Source organism: Corvus hawaiiensis, chromosome 1 (assembly GCF_020740725.1).
Source record: "Corvus hawaiiensis isolate bCorHaw1 chromosome 1, bCorHaw1.pri.cur, whole genome shotgun sequence".
NCBI lineage: Eukaryota > Metazoa > Chordata > Aves > Passeriformes > Corvidae > Corvus > Corvus hawaiiensis.
The window spans coordinates 41,005,141-41,029,331 of NC_063213.1; the positions used below are offsets into that span (position 1 = coordinate 41,005,141).

Here is a 24,191-nt window from a genome sequence, read left to right on the forward strand (position 1 = left end):
AAACAGAAATCTTAATTTGGACTCTAACTAAATTGTTTTTCCACATTTTTATGCCATTAACTTTCACAGTTCAAATTACAGCCACCGTATTATGATTCAGGTTTCGGCCCGATTTTAAATTCCCATGCAGTGAAGATTAATCCTACTGCTTACAAAGTTACAAGACTGGATTCCTGAACGCATTATCCTGTATTTTTATTTACTCTTGTTAATATGAGTTTCTTTGATTAGCTAAACTTCCCTGTTATCAACACTTGTCTCTTATCACAGGCCCTAGGCAAATGACATATTTACCACTCATTCCATTCTGATAAGGGTAATCCTGTGTTTAACTTGCCCAAGAACAAACACTATATATTTTGTTTTTAAGAATCCTGCTTCTAGGTATTAACAACATACAAGAGAAAGAGCAGGACATTTTAAAGCCAGAAGTTACTTAAAGAATATTTTGTGAGTGTAAGCTTTTAATGACAGTATATATGGTTCCTACTTCAGGAAAGTTTATTTAATTCCAAGTTTCCGCAATATCACCACTGAAGTTATACTTAAGTTTAAGCCATGAAAGGAGGAAAACACATTTTTAGTAAAACATCTGGTTTGGATTTTTGTTTTTGCTAACTGAAGCTCTCCCATAGCTAGTAACACTATTTTCAAGTAAAAGCTCTGTTTCATATTTTGTTTGAAGCATTTTGAAAACAGTGCGAAGAAAATAAATATCCCATGCTGAACTTCACAGTCTCCTTTTAACTGTAAAGACATCAAAACATTTGCAGTGTTGTAGGCTGGTAGTCACTGATTTTTACAATTCTGTTTTCATTACTCAACCCACACAAATGTCATATGGTGTCTGAAAACTTTCCGAGTGAAACACACTATTTCAGCAAACACTGTTAAATTTATTTTTCAATTACCCACTCCACCCCTTTGAAATGTCGAAGGGAGAACTCTTCTAATTCCTAGTTAACTTTTTAACATACCACAAAACAGAAATTTGCAACAGCATTATACAGTTAATGGTGTACTGAAGTGCCCGAGAGCGTGCTAAAAACATTTTGATAGATAGCCAAGTCATTTATCTAAATCACCGTCAGAGCAGTGAAGCATCCTGCAAGCTTTTAAGCATAGTATAAGGTGATGTTTTCTGGCACTTTTTGTCATTTCTCAAACTTGAAACTGGAGTGTTAAAATACTGCTATTGTTTATCATCTATATATTTCAGCAACAAATCAAGACCCTATAACATAATAACACATTTTCAGAAGCGTCCTACCACTAACTCTCACTCCTCTGTTAACAGTGCATCGCTGTCTGAATCTCAAGGTATAGAAATAATTGATGGTTAAACTCAAAGGGTGTTCACATTAAGTAGTTTTCTAGCAAAACAGCAACTTCTTAGAGCAACAAAGTGAAGAAGAAAGGTGGCAGCAAGGTCAGTACAAAGAAATATTGCCTTTTCTTCGGAAACTTATAACTACTGTCTGATTTTTGGAATGGCACCTACCCATTGCAATTCCACATCTTTGCAAGAGCTGTAGAGACCAACATTTTAATTTCTTGGCTGCTCTGCTAAAATGCACTTTAAGACAACATGCCTCCTGATTATCAAATGTGCTACAAAATTAGATTAAGGAGGGGGGAAAAAAAAAGCTGACAGAGAGATGTTATGTAAATTCATCCTTCCCTGGTTGAAGTTTTGCAAGTTTATGCTGTACTACGTTACGATTTTATGTGTTTCTGTTTGGATCCACAACTGTTGTTAGGATCAATATGCCACATGAGAAGGGATAAACAGAAAGAAGTCCGGTGCTTCTTTCCTTTTTCCTTTCTTGCCAAAAGGAAAAAAAAAAGCTTGCAAACCACATTTTGCACAAAAACTCACCCCACCCCTCATTACCTCTGTGCTTAATTACCAGGCTTTCTTTTTTAAAAACATGCAAGTAAATACATAAATTAAGTAACAACAACAACAATAATAACTATAATAATAGTAATTGCTTTAAAGTGGAAAAATAACAGTTGGGACCTACATTGAGCACTGTGCCGGTGTTGCCACTCTGTTTGTGCCAATCCACTGAAGCATGCTTTGAGAGCCTTCTCCTGGAGCATGCAGGAAGACGGACTCGCAGTGTAGAAATCCAGCATCTGAGCAGGGCTCACTGCTAGAACGTCCATACAGTCAAACATGATTCCCCCTGCACAGAATGCCTGCAAAAGTGCTTTCCTCTAGGTGTGGAGGAAAATGGCACATAAAAGTACACCCAACTCCATCAAACTCTGCCCCTTTTTTGGCACGTAGGCTGTTGGTCTTTTTCCCAGACCAGAATCATGAATTATGACAGACAACACAGCTAAAAGCCTGTAATTGATCCAAATGATCATTTACCATTTTCCAGGCTGCCCAGCCAATCCAGCAAGATGGGGGGATGCGAGCAACATTCCAAGTTTTAACTACCATCAATTTCCCCCAAAAATTTCTTGAGAGTCAGTCCAGCTCCTGGGGCGCTTGCCGGGTGTGTGCCGCGTCCCACGCCGTGCCAATCGCCCACCTCCCTGGGATAAAACAGCTCCGGTGGAGGCTCGGGATCCCCCTCGGCCGTGAATAGATGCTTCTGCCTCTGAACAGCTCACTTCCTACTACTTGTGTCACAGGGAATGAAAGATTGAATTGCCTAATATATGCGAGTGAACTTTCCGTGAACCCTTCCCAGGCTGCTAACCTTCAAATGACCCAAGCGGTCTGACATCACCAGCTCCCAGGATTCTCACACGCCTTCACAACTCCCAGCAGCCCTGCAAAAAAGCCAGGCAGGCGGGCGGGCAGGCAAAGGCGAGCCCCAGCCCTGCCGGAGTCGCCCCGCGGCCGCCGAGCGGGCGGGTGCGGACGGGGAGCGCAACTTACAAAAAGATCCAAAATAATAAAGTAATTAAAAAAAACAAAAAAAAAAAAACAAAAAAAAAAAAACAAAAAAACAAAAAAAAAAAAACCAAAAAAAACCAAAAACCAAAAAAAACCAACAAACCAGAAAACAAAAAAAAACCCCACAACAACGAGGAGGAGGGGAAGGGGGTGGGAAGTAAAACAGCAGTGTTTTCCGCGGTTGTAGGGAACGGAGATTTTGAAAATTCCAGCTCAATTTGCTGGAAGTTCTGTGCCCCCCTCCCTCCCTCCCTCACACATACACATTCCTTTCCTCCCCGGAGAGGCCACGAGCGAGGCGCAGGCGCTGCCGCTGTTCCACAGCCAGGGACACGGGCTTCGCCCCAGCTGCTGGGCTGGCGGGCTGGGCTGGGCTGGGCTGGGTGGGGAGCAGCCTCATCCTGGCGCTGCCCCGGCACACGCCAGCAGGGACCCCGCTCAATGCCACCCGCAGGGACCCCGCTCAATACCACTCGCAGGGGCCATGGCCGGTGCCAGCCCCGCTCCCAGCGGGAAATCGCAGGAGCCCGTCCCTCCTGGGCGGGGGAGCGGTCAGGCCCCATCTCTCCGCACCATCCACCCCTCACCCTAGCTCCTAAGTCACCCAGCGCTCCCTGGCTTCCCCGATGGGTCAGACTTGGCACTGCCCGGGAGGGCCTGTCCTCACCACTGAGCTCAGGGCAGGAAGCAGCCACACATCCCCTCTTCTCCCTCCCAGCCCCGCCGCCGCCGGGTCCTGCCTGTCTCTGATTAGCAGAGAGGGGCTGGGGCCGCTCATGTGGCCCCGGAGGGGCTGTATCAGCTTTCAGAGGGCTAATGAGCCCCAGCTCCCCGGGAGAAGAGAAATGCCACGAACTAATCCGTGGGGAACAGGACCCAGCCCATGGTGCTGAGCGGGGAGACTGCCCCGGGGCGGGCGGCCCCGGCCAAGCCCTCACAGCCACTCTGAAGGCAAGGGGCTGCTCCCACCCACTAAGGTCTGTGCTAAACCACACTGCCGACAGCCCTCCCTCATGGCCGGAGTAGGTGTCAAAGCCCTCCCAAATCTGTGGCCACGATGCCACAGCCAGCCCTGTGTGGGCCCACCGCTGGCATGAAGCCAGCAGAGAGCTCGGCGCTTTTTAGGTAGGTAACTACCTTCTCCAAAATCTTGCTCACCACGAAAGACTACATGGAGGCTTCCACCAGTCCTTATTCCTATGGACAATTTAAAAATTAAAAACAACAGCCGGGAAACACTCCCTCCGCCCCAATGGAAAGGACAAGAGCTCAATAACCACATGCATGCTTTCATTTTAAATGAATAAGCCAAGCCACCTCAGCCCCAGCAGTGAGCATCATCCAGGAGCAAGGCACACAGGAGCCTTGCTTCCCCGCTCCAAAGCAAGCTTGGGTGCAGCAACTAGAAAACGGAACACTTGATTATTGCCCATATCTTGCAAAGCCCAAGATGGGACTCGGGCAGAGAGGGGCACACTGAGCAGGCATGACACACCACTGGCGACCGTAAAGAAATGCTGGAGAGAGACTCACCCTGGGACCTGCGCAGCCACTTTAATGGATGTGGTGTCCCCTCTCCACAAAAAGTCCTTTGATGAACCGAAAGCTCTCTGACAATGCCTGCAGATTGTATTAACAAAACTTTTCACACAGATTCAAGAATTAAAAAAAAAAACCAAACCACAAAACAAATCCCCCACACAGCACACGCACTTGTTCCCTGAAACTGATATACCCACATTGAAAACCAGCGGCCAGCAAAAAGACCTGCTGCAATCTGGAAGTGAATCCTTTTGAAGAGATTAAAACAAAAGCTTTTCTTAGCCTCCTTCCCCCCTCAACGGGAGAGCTGTAGTTGTCCCTGCAGCAGGCAGCCTCTCTTTCCCTCTTCCCTTCAGGCAGAAGAGTTACAAATGCTGGAGTTGAACAGCATCTTTTAAAAGGACTTTTAAAGGACTTTCTCAGCCCTTTGGGGTGTCTTCCCCCAGCCTGAACTCCTGCAGTTGAAGAAGCCCCTGACACTCTCTAATCCAAAATTTATGCACAGCATACACTTACTGAAAAAGCCATCCTTCAGGGAAGGCTTGTTTAAATTATTTCAGCACAGCAAAACAGTGTTTGTTGCATTAAAATAGCCAAGCGGAAAAGTGGCTAAACTTTTTTTTTTTTTTTTTTTTTAAATCTTGGCTGGCTACATTGCTACAGTTTTGTTTGGAATAGCAAAGCTAAATTGAAAGACAGTTATTTTCTAACCAGACGACACAGGATGCACGAGAAATTTGGAATACGTAATGTATCACCACAAAAATAACTGGAAAGGATGACACAAAACACAGTATGTTTTTTTCAGTCTCCAATTTAGGGAGAAAACAGCTTTTTGTGGGGACCAGGGTTCTTGGAACAGTTTAAGCTTATGCCAAGAAAAACATGTTGCCTGTGTGAGTTAAAAGTAAACAGAATCAGACAAACAGAATTACAGTTATGTTTATCCCATTAGCAGTCTTATAATACCGTATTAAAAAATAGTACCTGTTGGTTGTACCTCAAAATGTAGAGTGGCAACTTCTGAAAGTAAATGTCGGGAAGTGACGCTTCAGTGTGTACAAATTGGAAAAAGACTGCTTTTTCTCACTGTATCAAAATGAGCCAGGTATCTCATCATGCTTTATTATAAGTAATAGTTGCACTAATGCTTATATTTATTACTAAATGCACATGTAATTAAAAAATTCCTCAAATAGCCCAGTGGTTTGCTTACACACTATTTCTACAATACAATAATCTATGCAGCTCTTATTTCACTTTGAAATAGCACAATACTTGTTTTTCTTCAACAGAGGATCAGGAAAAGCTACATTCATAAAATGGGGGATATTTTCTAATTTAGATCAGGACTAGTCATAATTATTGTGTTTACTAATAATCCTCTAATTCAAATGTAATGAAACTTTAAGTATTGACACATATTTTAAATGCCTACCCAGCATCCATAAAGGTGCAAGGAGGCAACAACTCTTCAGTATCTTCCACTTTGTCCATGCAAAGAAATTGTGGTTTCACATCACTGCTTTGATCTGTTTTCTCTCAGACTGTGATAGCAGAAACTTTACAATAAACATATTCTTAGCTATAAGTGAAATAAAAAGCACAAGTTCAAGTCAGAAATCTATTTCCTCTGGTGTTACTGTATATTTGTCAGTGTGACATAGCACATTTGAAACCCATAATCATAAAACAAAAATTTACAGCCAAGGTTTAGGGTCTACATCTGTTTCTCTGGTTTTTGTACTGCAATTACCCACTGGACAATTCAGAAAGCAGCACTATGAATCATGTACTGCACACATGGTTGTGCTGGTCACTTTTTCGTTAGTACAAGAGGCCGAGGATGCCATAATGTGCTTCACTGAGAGAGAGAGAGCATTAACTAGAATTAGGATGAGTGCACCAGGCTCTCTAATAAAAATGACTTTACTAGAAGCAACAGAGTACTTCTGGAACATTACAGGCATATTTATAGGATGGAAAAATTAAGAAGTGCATGCAGAAATTCTCCCCAACTAAGTACCTCAGGGGAAGCAGACTTTTTTTTTTCTTTTGCTTGCATTTTACTATTAATCAAATGTAGCACTCTCTTGAAACAGTTTTGACAGCAGAGTAAATGGTTACTAGTGAATGATGTGTGTGTTTAAGCAGTGAAAGCAGAGACAAAGTGATGTTTTCTTCTACTCCCTAGGCAAGAGCTGACACTAAGCTTGCTGCCTCAGCTTTGATACTCACAGATTCCTTTGTGTCAGTTGCTGGGAGAATCACTGGCAGTTCACTAACCCTGCCTCACACACAGGGGCTTTGATTTTTACCTCTTCATTGACGATAGATGTTAATATGAAACAGTACTTGCCTGCCTTGGCAGGTTTTTTTTTCCCCAAGGTTTTTTTTTCCCTCCCCCCAACTGGTGATACAAATCTGAAGAATCTGAAAACCTGAATTCCCCCTTCACTACGTGTAGTTTTTAGTGTTGAAGGATGTTTTCTTCATGTCTCAAGCACATGAATGATGTCAAAAGATTATGGGGAAGAAAATCACTAGGTCACAAGAGAGTGGCTGAATATTTAAAACTCTAAGGTAGTCCTAGGAAATGGGTATCAATTGTGAGCAAGAATTGCCCTGAAGAAAATAAAACAGTAAAATTATTGGCATGAAATGGCACAAATGACATAGAAAAACATGAAATACAGTGAAATTAAGTAAAAAGGGGTTTCTTCAGTCTGCTACACACTACTATGCACAGCTTGCAATGAGCGAAACAGGAATTTGCACTAACAGGAAGAATTATTTCAGGCCTGAAATATAACAGTAACTGGTGAAAGACAATTCAGTGCAGAGCAGTATTTTATTTTAGATGGGAAAAGCAGAGTTAGTCATCTCCAGACCCAGAACTCAGGCATGCAACCAGTCTGCGAATCACTTACTGATAAAGGCTTTTTGTCTGTTTTAATCAGTGGATATGTATTTGTAAAGATGCCTTTAAAGCTGATTGCTTAACTTAAAGGCTATAAAAATAATTCATCTCCATAAACTTGAGCATACAACCATGTTTCTTAGAATCCATACAGTCCTTTGGCCTGGAGCCAGGGGAAGAGAACTGCCCTACATGATAAAACTGGAAGTGTATCTGGCTCAGCAATCCATTTCTAAGAGTGACTGCTACTAGATCTTTCTAAGGAAAATACAGGAATCCCTAGTGATTAGTGAAGTATATCTCACCCACAGGTCCTCTAATAGCCTATTCTCTAACAGCAAATCACTTAAGCATTAAAGCATGAGATTCAATATCCCTTCCAAATTTGTTCTTGGTAATAGTCCTGATGTTCTAGATATTCATAGATAGCCAATGTCTTTTTGGATGGTGATAAATTTGTAGCTCTGTGACACAGAAGTAGATAGTAAGTTATTAGGCTTTGAGATAAAGAAGAACAACTTTTAAAAACCCCAAACCAACCCCAAAAAAATCCCCCAACCAACCAAACAAAAAAAACCCACTGTAAAACTCATCCATGTTGCAAATAAAGGAGAGAGACCAAACTGCACCTTTTTAAGGCCCCAAAGGCTGATGGCTGCAGGCTCCTGAAAGGCTGGCAAAGAGGCAATGACATCATACGCATGAAAAGGGGATGACATGAATTTTTGAAGGATATAAAAAGAAAAAAAACATTATTAGATTAAAAACTGGCTGCATACTGAATCTACACTTGCTGTTTACGAGGATCCTGCAGTGCAAACACCACTGCTAAATGGCTGCCAGAAAAAAACAAAAGTGAGGAAAAAAAGGTTTGTTTCATTTTGTTTTCTTTTTAAATGACTAGAAACTGCTGTTTCAAGGTTTAGCCAAGAAAGAGATTTTTACTGCTAGCCTATAAATCCCTCAAAACATAGAATTATAATGGAAATGCTGAGGTAACTGGAGTGCCATGCATGGCACTGACACATTACATTATATAATCCAGGGAGAATGAAGGTTGGGAGATCTATAAAACCTAAGTAGAATCAAGATGTATGAAAGAGCAGAAGAGCAAGTAGAAATGTTGAATATTAAACTGCAGAGAATACTACTTCTAACCATAAAGTCTTCTGTATGCTGAATATGCTTATGGTTGGCTGAAGGCGAAAGAGCACAGAGCTCCATTAAAACTGAGATTCAAAAAGGCTGTTCAAGTAACTACTTTGTTTCTGTCTTTTTCTAAGGAGGTAGAATAAAGAAAGTTACCTAACAAAAGGATAGTATTTCCTGATGTTCTGATATCCTGGTGTCTCAGAATGTATAAATAAGTAATGCTAGAGCATGCAGAATAAATGGGAGTTCCAAACATAGGCAATTTACCACTCTAATTGTAACCAGAATCAGAATATAAATTGGGACAACTGTACTTCTTCTACAGGTTCACTAACGACAGTTTAAACTCTTTGTGAAAAGTTAGCCTCGATGGCTTTCTTCCGGAAGAAGACCAAAGTTACCAAGCAGTAACTGGAACTCCAGCTCAATACATACACATATCCTAACAAAGACTAAACCTTACCTAAGCCCTATTTAAAGACAGACTTAAGCAGCATTTAAGGCTTGTGCTCCTGCACTGCTGACAAGGACAACCCACATAGAGGGAACCCAGAGGCCTGAGATGGCTGAAACACATTTGAGCGGAGCTCTGGTCACATAAAGCCCAATGCAGACTGTACTGGATTATGCCATGAATGTAAACTGCAATAGATCCACACTTGGCAGCGTGACATGTATTCATGACAATCCAGTTCCCACTTAGCTAGTTCCCAAACCTATATCAAACACTGAAAGAACAGTCCAGTATCCTATCTGTGGGCATCTTAGAAACTAGAATGAACAGGTAACTGGAAAATGTGTTGGCGTAGCTACCTGCCTAGCAGGGGTAATGTCAGCAATGACAATGTGGTGACATCACCTGAAATCTGCTGGTAATGATGGTCATCATGCCAACACCTCTGCTCTGCCTGTTGCCCTAATGCACTGTACTTTCACACTTTTGTTTCTGTCATGCAGATGTACTTTCTGTTTGGGAACAGCCTGAGTAAATTTTTGCTGTAAATGAGGTAGAATTACCCAGAAACTGAGGTATATATTTAGTAAATCGCTGTCTGGTTTCTTTTGTACAACATGTGCCATCAATAATGTGTGAATTAACTGAGGGCACATGTCCTCTGAGGAACATTGTTACCTCTGTGAATTTACTCATGTAGCCTGAAAAGTATACTCCACTAAGGGGATCACTTTTACAAGCATAAAGGTTATCATAGTGTAACTACTGTTGAGCAGGTGAGGGATTCTGTATATTCCTTTTATACTACAGTAACTGTCCAAGACTGGGCTGTGACAGGTAACACTCTTTCAAAAAGGAACAACTGCTTTCTCACCCTACATTGTTATGCCAGTGTAACATTCAAACATAGATGAGATCTCAGGAAAAGTCAGGCTGGGCTGGACCTCACATTCAGAACAAGCAACGGCACCATCAATGACGTCCAGTCTGAAATGTTCACAAGATGTTTCCTGGTTTTCAAACTCTGCTAAAATATACTTATCAAATTGTTCTTCAGTGCATTCCTCAAATTCTACTTGCCTTCTGCAATTTAAGCCAACAAAGAAAAATTTGCATGGTCTCAAGCTGCTTCATTAAGGTAGTCCCACATGATTAAATAGACCTGCAAATTCCCATACTCTTAGACTGCAAGACTTCCATATTGGACCACAGAAGGGATTAAATGTCCACATATGTTAAGTCCATGTTCAGGGAACGACAACTGACACACACACTTTAATCAAAGACAATTTACAGAGCTGGCGTGAGTTAGATACTGCAGTGGTGAACAGCATACTGCCCCAGGCTTTGTGCAGTATCATGGATTTTTTGCCCTTTTGGGACCTTTAGTAGTGGAGGACATGCAAGGTGGTCTCTAAGCCTGTGGTGGTCCCTCAGCATATCAGGCTTGACAGATCTATAAAACTATCTAATCGGTTTCACATAAACTAGACCAAAAACTCTTCATTTGGGTATCTTAAGCCTTTTTCTGACTGAGCAATTCTGCACAGACCTTGTCATCGCACTGTAAAAAACCCAATTCTTTCAATCCAATCACAGTTTTGGGCAAGCATCATCAAGAACAGGCTTCTCATTCGTGGGACATTGATCTTCTATGTATCGTTATCAGACTGTTAGAAAAACAGACTTACTCAATTTCATACAGAGACATGAAAAGAAAAATGTGTGGAAGGATATTCTATCCTTTGCCAAATGGCTTTGAGATCTCACCCTTACTGCATCCATCCATTCTGTCTTTGGCATGAAGTATGCCAAAGGATGCACCACAAGACAGGGTTGTGGCCAAGCTCTTTCAAAGAATTATCAAGATTGATGGATGGGTGAAGTAAGACTCAATCTATAGAAGCTTTAGTAACAAGAATGAGGCATGTGCACATTCCCAATCCTGAGAAATGTGTTGTAATTCCCCTTAAAAAGCACAGCAAGTTGTTATCTACAATCAGATCTTAAATGACAAGTTGGTGCACATATGTTAATTAAAACCTTTAAAAAGTTAAAGGTCCACCTGCTGGATTCTTAAATTTGTCTAAAAATTGTTAGGGTTTTTTTTTTCTTTTCTAAAACAGGCTTACTAAGAGCAGAAGCGCACACCAGTGATACTAAAGCCTATTCTGCTAGCTGAACAATGCAGGAACATTATGTCACTCGGAGGTAGGGCTTCACAAGCATGCAAGAAAGGCTAAGAGCTTTGCCAACACAAATTATCAGACAGAACCTCACTGGAAAAAATGAGGCACATAGATCTAAGTGAAGTGTAAAACTTACTGAGACTTGAACAACATGTTGACAGATACCACTCCACTCTCTTGCTTCCTATCAGAACCCAACAGCCAAAGCAGAGATTCCTAAGCAGTGTTTTTACAGGCTAGGTTTAGTCTCTCCCTCATCTTATCAGTAGCCTTCAAAGGGACTGTGGGTGGATCTCCTCCAGGAAAAAAAAGGAAAAAAAACCCCAAACTAACAAAAAAACCCTCAGAAGTGCCACCTCTTCCATACAAATATATTGGCGCAACCACAGAGGCTTTGCTCGAGCTAAGAAAACACACCTGGCTCTTCTAAAGGAGAAATTAAAGACTTCATGCTTCAGCCCTCAAGCCTTGAGTGGCCTTAGAGAAGAGGAATAGCTAAGAAGAGAGTCTAATCAGGATACAGGAAAATCAATACTGGCTTCTTGAAATGCCTTAGGCAGAAAGGAACAGTTTAAGGTTGAGACATTTTTCTGCTCTTTCTGCACAAGAAAATGTGCTGAAGACTGAGTGCACAGGTGAGAACACAAAGGTAGGAGAAGGCTTTCAGGAAGACTAAAAGCAATCCAAAGCATGTTATACCCTAAAGTTCTTTGGGAAATCTTATCTTTTAGAAGTTTTCTAGTTTTGGTGCATGAGAGATCTTTCTACACACCACTCAAAGTTGTCCAAAGAACATTTTCAGGGATAAAAGCACACCATTGTACTGTTATTTTCTGACTTTGTTGTGGAAGACAATTATTTAAGACTTAGTGGGAGAGTATGAAAGGAGCAGGAGTGTAATTCCAGTTCAGGAAAAACTCCAATAACTGACAACAAGTAAGAAACACAAGATAGACGCATTGTATTGTAGGGGTGAGTCCCATTGGCTGGAAACCCTGACTCTCCCAGCAGGACTCAGTTACATAGCAACTCCTGAGGGCAGATTAACCCTTTCCTAGTTAACATATCTGGAATGATTTAAGAGTCCTTTTCCTTCTCCTGCTACAGAATAATTTCATAGGTTTGCAGAAATGGTTTGGAAAAAAATGAGTCAAATGCTACCAGGGTAAAAGCAAAGCTATCTGACTCACCACAGGATACTGATGGTACAATGAACAGAGAAGGCAGGGAGTTCACGTCAGTCTAAATGATATTTTATGTCCTCAGGTGTTCTGACATATGCAAAACACAAAATGTATTTCTCATAAAATAGTTCATGCACAGTCTGTGGGGATGCTATCCAGACTGTATTTATCAAGTACCAATGGTCTTTCTCACCCAAATTCTGCCCACTCATTGACTCCTCTCTAAATAATTACTGAAGAACTGAAGAGTCCTCAGCTGGCATAGACAGTACTTAATTAATCTTAGAAAAGAAGTTCTCACCATCAGAAAATGTGTTACTTTCATTCAGAATTGTGCTGGTTGATTACTGTAAACTCTGAAATAACTCCTGTAAATCTTATAATACTAGTTGTTTTTCTTCTAACAGTCCTTTCTAATTACTGGCATCAAGTAATTTGATGAATTTGGGAATCTCTATTTATTTCGTCACAGCAATTTCCCTATTTTGTTTTTAGAACTGCATTACACTTCTGTGTATACACATCAAATGTAAGCACAAATGCTATATACAAATAGCATAGTACTATTCACGTCCTTCTGGTTATCAGAAATAATAGTTTGAATCTAAAAAAATCAAATCTAAGACAAAGACTCCCAAAGCTCTCTATTTCTAAAATGTTAGAATTCAGCTACATTAGTTTTCTCCCTTGTAAGAGGGTGAGATGGTCCCTGGGGACCAGGAAGGGCACGCATCCACACTCAGGGTGTGGTCACACTTCACTGCTGTGAGCCACAGCTGCACAGTGTTAGGAAAAAGGAGCTACTAAGTTTCCAGAGGAGAAAATAAGAGAACAGGCTGATGTGATATTACACTTACTTATGACTGTCTCCTGGTCACAGTAAGTGAGATCTGTCTATTTCCTCTTTTCTTTCTTTTTACAGGCAAAATTGGACTCATGGTAGAATGGGCATTAAATAATGCTTGGAAAGGCAGGCACCAGTGACGCTGCCCGGTTTAGACAAGCAGAGTAAGACTATACCTTTCCTTTCCTCTGGAAGACCCAGAGATGCTCTTACCTGAAGGTTCAGGGGAGAAAAGTCTTGAACCAGCTAATCTTCTGCTCCTCTTCCCCCACCCACCATTCTCATACATGGACACAGCAGGTCCTGTAACACACACCTCCCACCAACATCTCTTCATGAAGTAAAATCACTGCTCAGTAGCAGCTCCTCAGTTCCCATTCAGACCAGTCAGAAGAAACCACAATCCTGTTAAAAGCTTCTTATTTTCTTAGTTGCTTTAAAAAAAAAAAGGTAACCTCTGTGTGTTACTGAAAGGACTACCTACGTGTTTGAGATACGCCTTGCTTTTCTAAACATTTCACACTCTGAAAGTTCATCTGCATTTTCTTTCTATGGTTCTCACAGATCACTTGCAAATCCAGTGGGATAGAAAGATATCATTTAAAATTCTATTTATTATTTAATTTGGCTTCTTGTATGACATCTTGAAAACGCATCTTGAATGACTGAGCTGCTGACTTTCATAAAACTAGAAGTATCAATATAGTGGGTGGGAGACTAGTACAAACAGAGGTAGTTCAGAAATATTTTGTGAACTGAAAATTAATTAGGAAGAATCAATTTAATTTCTTGGTATGGAGTTTTTTTAAAAGTTCATATTTTGTTATCATTAATCACCTAAAACTATCACTGACGCCACTGGAAATGTAGCCTCTAAAACAGTAAAACCTGAAGGACCAAGTTCAACATGCTTATGTTCTGTTGAAAGTACCTTTCCATATAAATGCCAACACACACCTATCAAATATTTGTGTTCTTCATTAAACTAATGCCTCCCTAGACCATAAACAAGATGGTGCAAAATATAGGTGTATTCCCCTGTCCTCCTACTAAGGTAGGCGACATCAAAATAAATTTGCAACCATATCATTATATCAATCTCCAGTATTACTGCATCAGTACTATAACCATAATTAACTAGCTGCAGGTCAAATTTCTAATAAATCTTTAGAAATTAAATGTATAATTTGTCAAAACCACATGTCTTCATAAATTGATTATTCAGAATTTAGAAGCTTTTTAATTAGGAAGAAATTTATGCAATACCATGTGTAATAATTACGAATCAGCTCTTCTGTGATATTTTTGTACATCAGCAAAAATTAAAACATTGGAAAACATTACCAGGTCATTGCAGTATTTCAATGTCAAAAGAAACACATAGTTTAAATGTAGAGGTTAAAGATATTTTCCCGTATCTTTTACATCTTACATAGCTTTATGATCTCAGAACTGCAATCATTAACCAAATACAAAATCAATGAGAAAAAGATCTAATGTGACCGTTTTCAAGTGCAGAGTCACTAAAAATGATTTATGCCACTGTAACACTTTTTTTCCATGGTTCTATAGTTTTACTAAACAGCATATATTCTAAGTCAAACTTCCATTTTATGCTACACTAAACAGTATTTTGCCTCTCTCATCCCTTCCAGCTAAAACTCTGAAAGAGTTTAAAACTTTAAAAACATCACCTTTGTAACAAGCGCCAAGATGAGGGGTACAACCCTGGCTGCCAAATAGAAAACTAGAGAAAAAGAAAGTTAAGTGATATTCGTTCACAGCACACAAGAAGCAAAAATCGTACCCCAGCTCCCCTCCTCTCCCCTCCCGGGCTTTCACCACGGGCCTATTCAAACTTTGCACCCCCACAAGGGCTCTGGGTACTTCTATCAACATTTCATAGGAGAAGATTTTTTTTGACAGAGAACACAAAAGCTGCTTTGTGTGAAGTCTGGACACTTTTTTTCTACCTAATAAAAACATGAATAGAAGTGGGACCTCAGCAAGCATATGGCAGAAAGTCTGGACTAACTGAAAAAAAGGGGCCTAGAAGAGTTTGCTCTCTGTCATTCCCCACCGTGTTTACTGTTGAATGTATATGGTGTAAATAAGGAGTATGCAGAGCGGGCCATAATGGAACATTGTTTATGTGCACATCCTGGCAAATGCATATACAGCATGGAGACTATTTCCAAGCAGAACATAAACACAAAAGAGGAGTGATGACAAACAAGTATTCCAAGGCAAGAAAAATGTTATTCCATATACAAACCAAACAAACTAAAGTGGTTTCTCCCCTGCTAGGATCCAACTGGCAGATCTCAGCTGCACACACTATGTAGCTGTTAAAGAAATGAGAGACATTCCAGGCTTACTGGTTGGCTTTCTTTTTCTTAAGAGACCTTATTATGCTCCCAATATTAAAAAGAAAAACACAGTTAATATTTTATTTTACTCTCTTGCAAAAACACAACAAAACAAAACAGCCCTTTCTTTCGGCCTGAATAAGAGCTCGGGAGATACAGCTGATGCCAAGAAAACACCATAAGGAATTAAGTCACAGCTTTTCTATTTTGAGTTCCCACTGAAAGATACAGAGATGGTTCTTTCTTCTGCAGGTCTCTCTGACAAACCTATTACACGGCTTTAGCAAGTGACACCAGTGTGACAATAACTTAGAGGTTTTATGCTCCTGGCAGAGTTTTTTTCCTTTTAATCATTACTCATAAAAAGGAAGAGGGTTTAGAAAACCCAAGTCCCTGCAATTTCAAGATAGCAAACCAGGGGATGAACCTTTTTTTGTGTGGTTGCTTCTGGAGAATAGTATCATGCTTTGACAGCTATGTTAATAAATGGGTGTAATTTTATTCCTTTAAAACTAACTTCAAACACATACCCAACTAAAGGAGGAAGAAAAGATTACAAGTAGGAAAACAGACAGTAGAGTGGCAACAAGAACCACAGAAAGTCAACTGATAAAGCTGAGCTTTTTAAATGATTAATAGGCGTTTTTAGGATATTAGACACTAGAAGCTAGCAGCTTTAGTAGAAGATCATAGGAGGTCCAGAACAAAAATACTTTGTGATGTCCTTCACAGAAATGCAGAGCCAACCTGTGATTTTAGACTATTTTAAGATACTCAAGAGTGTGCCTCACTTTCTCCAAAGTTCTAGATACCAACTGAACAAACATGAAATACAAGTGCAGAACTGGGACCTGCACCTACACGTAGGATTTCTGCTGGTCTGTCAAAACCTGGATGCAAATGTCCCATGCTCTGCTTTTATGAACTCTTGGAACTTGGGTGCATCACTCATTGCACTCATAGAGCCTGGGCTGGGAATACTTGTAGCACCTCTACAATATATAGCCAGTCCTTTATGGAATCGCATTATTCTTTGATCTTCTTTTTTTCATGTATCACTTCCATTATACAAGACCAAAAGAACCGTCACAAAGCCTCTCGCTGGTGACTGGTTTAACATTAATACTTTTCAATGAAAATCACACTTTAGAATCCAAAGAAGGCTTTTTTTTTTTTTTTTTAATTACCCTTGAACGCGCACCTTCCTCATCCCAGCATGACCTTGCGCACACCCACTGCTTGGATTTCTGTTCAGCTGCTTGCAGACTTGTACAGAGCCTTCACTGTGCTTCACAAAACAACACATTTCTCATAATTACTCTTGGCTGCATGGACCACTTACAGCACGGTGACAGGGAGGGTGCACACCAATGCCAAGTACAAGCTCCCATGCTCTTTCCTCATTACAGAAGGTATTTCTGGTGGCTGAATACCTTCTGCATATTAGAGCTGTTGGCTGTACGAAGACAGGTTTTTTGGGATGTGTGCTACACTGGGCAACCATTCGGCAAAGAGGAGGATCTGTGACGGCTGTTGCAAAGCCGAGTCACAGTGGATGCTCTGATGATTTTAAATAAAAGGGGTTTTAGTAAGATTCCACATCTTACCCCTTACTCTTAAAGAAAAGGTATTAAACTATGGGAAGAATCTTAAAAAAATTTGCCAAATGTATAAAATTCCTAGTGAGACTTAAAGAATCTTTTTATTCTCTTCATCTAAGTTTTACTAGTCAAGCGAGCCACTCAGTTTTCATCTGAGAAGTTTTCAGCTTTAAGGACTCAGAAAAAAGGCCTATAAGCATGACCAGACTGGCATGTTGAAAGGCTAGGAAACTGAGGGATAAGGAAGAAGTACTCTAAATTATTATCACTAAGCCTTTTAATTTGTATGTCAGTATTAAGATTTATTTTACACTTGTGGCTGGCAACACTGAGTAATTCAGATATGCTAAAGTGAATTCAGGACCTGCAAAAGAGGCAACATAGGTACTGAAAAGGTACTGTGAAAACACTCTTGAGACCAGCTTTGTATTTCTTACTAACTGCTGTTCCAGCTGTGCAATCTTATACATTGTTGTTTACTAGAAAACTACATAAAAACTAATATTCTTTATATACTCCTCCCATCCCCCCGTTAAATTAAAATTGAGTTGTTATTTTAACCCTACTCAAGTATGTAATATAGTGATGATTGTAAATCTTTATGATCACAAAATCCCTTTGATTTATCCCTTAGTTTACGAGCTTTAACAAACATAATCCTAAAAACAATACAGAGGAAGATCTAACAGGCCTTCAAATGGTAGAGAGGGAGCAGGGAATGACTACATAAGTAAAGCTACAGCTTCAGGGCTCATGACTTTCCGGTTGGGAGGCTTTCTGAATGCTGCTAATAAGGTCCTGCCAGTGGAACCAGAAGAATATCTTTATAAAAAAAGGCCTTCAGTGTGGGAAAATACAATTTTCTAGAAAATTTTTAATAAAAAGCTAATAGATGCAGTACCTAATCTAACAACAGACATAAGTATGTCTGAATACATAGGAAAACATTATTATTAAAGGTGGCAAGTCCATCCTGCCCACCCCCCACCTCCAGATCTGTAGCCACAAACATGAGCATGTTCAAAGCCTATGTGAAGATACCAGACCTAGCTCTCCACTATTAGTGACCATATGGCAATAGCCAGTTAAACACACAAAAAAAAATTTTTCTTTTTCTGCTCAGTATTCCATGCTGTACAGCAAGAAGAAAATACATGGATATCTATGTCTGCAAAGCAAAGTATACCTGCCTTGTCTGTTCAGCCTTGGCCTTCGCCAAGATGTAGCCACCACCCTGCATCACAACTGACCCTCTGAACATTTTGGGAACCAGTATTAAACCAACATTTTAGCACTAAGGGTCTATGCACAAGCATGGCAATTCCTTTTGACTGTACCTACACTCATAAATACAATGGGCCAGAGCTCAGTTCCAGCCCTGAGGTTCAGCTTGCATTCAAAGCATCTCCCACTACATTACAGCATTGGCTTAAGGATATCTACAGACACAACTCAGCTGCCCCGATCCATGCCTGGCATTGCTGAGGAGAGGAGGCCTGTGTGCTACCTGTCAGTATGGACAACTCACAGGACATGACCTTGGCCCATGCCCTGACCCTGCTTGTTTTTCTGATAGCCTTTGAACCCCTGCAATTCACTCTATCCAGCAATATGGGCAGGAACTAAGCAAGTCTAAGAGCTTCCTATGGCTTTTGCTGACTCTCACGACAGTTCACCACATTCTCGTGAAGAAAGAGCCCATGTGAGTAGCTGTGAGACTTCAAGCCCATGAGAAGTTCCTGAAAACAGAAATTGCAACAGGCACTGTCTTTTCAAGCATCATTTCTAGCAGAGGGCTGGAGTCCTTCCATGAGTGCTCTATGCTGTCTCTGGAGCTGCCTGGTTTGGGGAAGAGCTGCCTCCACTTGGCTAGCAATACTTATGCAACATCTTTATACTCTCACTGGACCCACACAAGAAATCTGATCAACTACCTTCAGGAACCATCCAAAAACTTTGGAAGCTTCCAGTTGGCTCACTTGCTTGTCCATCTTGGGTACTCACATATCTTATGTAACATCCCCTTACTAAAAAACACAGAATTTTTATGGGTTTTGTACTGCCTAACATTTAAGCATATATACAGTAAGTCAGTGCCTTCAGTGACATCATCCTCTTGAGATGAGATATGGAGATGTATCTGATGAAAGAGGGAAAAGAGATCTTTATGTTTTTCTCTCCTGCATGTATCTCCCAAATGGGCTTGGCGTAGGTAGGAGTGATGTAATGCTTCTTTTGAAGACATTCTTAAAGGGTCAAAAATTAGGAAAATATCCCTTGAACACACCAAGAGGACAGTTTATCACACGGGAATTCTGGTCACCTGTTTGGAGTTTAACTGAAGCCACAACATGTTTCTTAATGCCGGCACTGGCACATGAAAATGGAGGTGAGCTTGCTGGTCACTTACATTTCACTAGTACAATGAAGCTTTTACTGGTTTCTTATTAGCGAGAAGAAAAAGTGCCATCCTGGTGAGTAACAACTGCTATGCTTCCCCTAAGTGTGCAATTTGGTGTTGAGACAACCCAGATGCCCAAGCTTTTCACACCAACAACAAATTGCCTTCCGGGAGGAACCTACTCTACCTTCTCATTAGTTTGGTCCCAATTTGTCTCTTTATTATCTAGTCATCACAGCCATCATTACCCTTGCCCCTGCATAGCTAAAAGAACTTTAGCCAAAAAGGCAACTGTTTCATGTGTCTAGCAGGCACTATGCACTCCTTACCCATCCCAGATATCCACTGTCAACATGGAGACAGGATTGCTTCCAGGATGAGGGTGTTGGTCACCCAGCCAAGATGCCAGGAGGGAAGGGATACACTCCTCAGCAGGTGTCACAAAGGCCAACCTCCCAGCCAAGGAGCCAAGGCCAGCCAGTCCTTGCCCTGTAACCCCCAAGGACAAGGCAGGCGACAGCGCCACACAATGGACTGGTGTAGAGCTGAGCACTATGGCAAAGAGACAGAAATCCTTTCAGCGATCTCACCCAAAAGCAGGAACCACTGGAAAGCCAAATTCAGAGCACATTGCTAGTCAGAGAGGAAGAAGCTGGCACGAGACACGATTGTGTTGCTTTCCGTAAAGGGGACTTTAAACAGCAAAATCTCTAGACCTTAATCTGTCAGAGGCACAGTGCTGTTGCAGCTTCCTTATCTTCAAGAGGGTTTGCTCATGTTCAGCACATTAAAATGAGGCCACCTCTTAGTGAACAGGGCTGACGGGAAATACTTTATCACTAAATAGAACCATTTAAAATCAGACAGTTCTGGAGGTTGACAATCTAGGCTTAAACACCCTCCTGAGCTAATCATGCTACTCCTAGGGCAAAAACCATGAAAGAAATATGACACTTAAGCAGAAAATTGACATATTTTGCAGAGGAATAAGATGGAGTTATTGAGCAGAACGGTTTTTTAAGCATTTCTGTGAACTCAATTCTGATCTCAAAATACATAATCTGTTGGGTCTACATAACATTTCCATTGCTGATAAACTATGTTCAAATATATCAGGCAGAGGATGACCTACTTGTTTAAAGTTCTAATTGTTAATTTTAATGGATGGCTAGTAAAATTTGCAGTGCTGTGTTAGGGGAAAAGAGCCTAGACAGAATTATATGAGAAAAAAAAATTATACATAAAGCATTTTCCATAACTATTTATGTTTTAAATTCATACCTTCAAAGCCAAGTGCATGCCACTGGAGTGAAGGATTTAACAGTTGGGGGTTTCTGTTGTTAAGGATACTGGGATTGCTCAGTCTATAGAGAAGCCAGTGTAGTTGGAAAAGTGAATGAACAAACATCTTTACTGCCACAGCAAACAAAACCTGATACTGATTTTTCTTATCCATACTGTAGATGTCACAAAAAGCTACATAGATGTAAATCCACTGGAAATAATAGTTACTCCAAATTGCTGCTGGTCAAATATAGCAGAATTTGGCCTGACATGAAGGCAGAAGAACAACTCTGCAATTGCATTTATGAAAGAAAATAGTAACATAATATATTCTTTACTTAAGAACTCTATGAAATATTTAAACACTGACATAAACTAGTTTTCCTATTAAAAATTCGTTGCTGAATTTTCAGGGCTACAAACATTCTGAGAGTAGGCTTTCAGATAATATGATGTAGTATTAGTATGAATTTGGGCCAGCATTTTCAAACCGAACATTTAAGGCTAAGATAAGTATCTTTTTATGTGCCAAGTATTTATGGTTCATAGACATGCTGATAATGACTGAGTCAGGCAGGACTGATCCACTCAGCAGTGAATTTTAGGGATGCAACCCTGCTTGCATCAAATTAAGCTAACTATGCTGCTGATCCACAATCACAACATGAAAAGCTGAAGGTCTCTAAAAGTACTCAGTCTCATATAGGTGGAAACAGAGTAGCAAAGTTTGGTCAGTAACTTCGGGGCTAGACTGATCCTATTATTAGCATAACTTTTTTTCATGAAACCCTAATGATTAAAAAAAGCAGTATCAACTCACAAAATACTTAGAAGTATTAAGTTAGAAGTTAAGAAAAGAACTTAGAAGTTAAGAAAAAGGGCATAAAACACATTTGCGCCAGAGCAAAATAAGTACCATGAGAAGTAGTGCTTTTTGTTGTTTTAGTTTTTGTTTTCGGACAGCTTTATTTATACACAGGATGAAAAAACACTGCAGGTTTTTTCACAAGCGGGTTTTTAAGGTGATCTCTATCTACTACAAAAGTAATTTACATTTCCATTATCAGTCTTAAATCTTTCCTGAGAGTCTGAAGGCCAAAGTAAGTTTCTAATCTCAGCCACTGTCTACACGACCCATTCAAAAAGAAACCCTCAAAGCTCAGGCTCCTTAAATCAACTCCATTTGGTGCAAGGCTGGGTTTCTGGCTTGTTTGCTTTTGGCCTTCCTGGATATTGGTTCAGGACTTAGGGCCGAGCTCAGCCGCAGAGATAATGCAAAATCAGAACGATTCTTTTCCTCTGGCTGCCAAGGAAATCCCTGCTTTAGATTAGAAAATAACTAATGATTGTGTGTCCCTGTATGCTTTGGAGTAGGGCCCCTTATTTTATCTACATGGCAGCTACCTGTCAACGTGTGGTGCTTGGAGTAGCGCACTGGGAGTTCATACACACCAAGACTATCTAAACAGACCATTAAGTGCTAGTAAAGTAACACATGTGAACGACAGGTCAATAAATTTTAAACAACTTATGTTCACTGCAAAGACCTGGCTGTTTTAGAAAAAGCTGTGTTTACATAAAATCAATTTTTACAAGCATCTAAATAATTAGGGAATATACTGCAATAATAATTATATTCTAAGTTCGATATAATAGTTCCAAACAAATTCACCGTATCACTTGCTTGTTTCCACAATTCCTCCCCCCTCCCTTCCAGGTTTCAGCTTCTTAAATAACTCCTCCTCTTTACAGAAGACGTTCAAATGCCAACTTCTGTCCAAATGAGAAAGAGTTGTTACTTTTTATACTAATGTGCCCTGATGCTCATCCCACTGCATATGTAGTATGTGCAAAATGACTGAGAGGTCAGTAAATCACAGTTCTAACCTATGTTGTTATTTTATCCCTTCTAACAATATTTACCAATATTTGTTTAGAATCAGATTATCTACCCAGAGCAATCTATGTGTTAACAGAAAATCAGAATTATCCAAATTCAATTTTGGATCAAAAATTCAAAAGCTTTGGATTAAATGATGGCTGAGATCTCAACTTCCTGTTCGTTATACAGTATCAGTCTATTAATTTAAAAGCTGCATATGCATACTCAAATAAACATACACACATGCCACATGCACTCACACCCAATTGCAAGTAGATGGCAAATAAAAGAACCCAAATTTCACAATAAAGACTAAACTAAATGTTATCCATAGCTACAATGGCAAAGACACTGGCAAACTGATTTACAGGGCTGAGTTTCCACTTCATTTTTGTTGCTTTTCAGCTACAGGCAAAAGAATTTAGCATGTTTTGAGCGCTATAAATTCACATTTGCCACAAGAACCCATGATGCCATCTGTTCCCTGGAGCGTTTACATAAAGTATGCCAATGCAAACCATCTGCAAACTGTTCTTGCATGCGAATTCTTGTGATAATGCAATGTGGTACATTTGCAATTTCAAGCAAAGACCACTTGAGCTTCTTTGTAATTGCCATGCTTAACTCAGATGTTCTATAGAAACCTCTTTAGAGCAGGATTGTGGGGTATTTTGTCGGTGGTTTTGCTGAAGTCCTTGATGTTAACTCTTTACCATTGTTTTCAGGTTTCATTACTGCAAGATAATGGTGCACCTTAAGGTAAGGGTGAAAGGAGGGAACACAGAGAAGTGGGACATCCTCCACTCCCTTGAGCTAAGGACTTTTAAACAAACTCTTAGCCTTTTGGAAACAAGAGAGCAAGACCTTTGCTACTTATATTAAGCACTGGATTGTATCAACTGTGGGTTTGCAAAGCACTGCAGTTTTTTCTATCCAGTGTAAAAAGATATCTCAGTTTCTCCTTTTTCACATTTTTTTTCTTCTTGCTATTTTAAAAAATTGATGGGAAACAAAATGCTTATGAATGACATGCTGATATGCACTGATATTGTGAGCAGCAATTGAAATTTTCTGAAATAGTAATGGTGGAAAAGGTACCCACACACACAAACACACTGCACTCCCCCAACAGCAGAAATCCCTGCAGATCCTCCAGCAGCTGGGGCCCTGGCTAACTCTTTGCTAAATAGATGAATTACTGAGCCTTTAAACCATTTTCTAGGTTTCTCCAGTTGGTATCTAAATTTTAAATAACCATTTCTCTCCCCACACAGTGAATTCAAAGGTAGAATTCCCTATCTTGGATCAAACTAGCTACTATGAGTAATCTGTGTGTTCTGCTTCCTTTTCTGATTTGCCATAAAAAGGAGTGGCCAGTATCACCACTTAGTCATATTTCTTCACGTAGCACAATTTCACACTTCTGCTGCTACCATATATAATATAACTTCG

General features: G+C 40.3%; 1 protein-coding gene across 9 annotated transcripts in view; it reads right to left on the minus strand.

Annotated features, from left to right (window-relative positions):
- RARB (retinoic acid receptor beta) overlaps positions 1-24,191 on the minus strand; it is a 324,309-nt gene that overhangs the window by 90,461 nt on the left and 209,657 nt on the right. For 5 of the 9 annotated variants that reach the window (XM_048301822.1, XM_048301837.1, XM_048301814.1 and 2 more), the window contains one exon: positions 4,451-4,537. The exons of 2 other annotated variants lie outside the window; for them this stretch is intronic. In XM_048301822.1, the coding sequence (XP_048157779.1) occupies positions 4,451-4,537 (87 nt within the window). Of the gene's footprint in view, positions 1-2,027; positions 2,925-4,450; positions 4,538-24,191 lie in introns of those variants that run through there. 2 more of the 9 variants (XM_048301875.1, XM_048301866.1) reach the window with 2 other exon arrangements.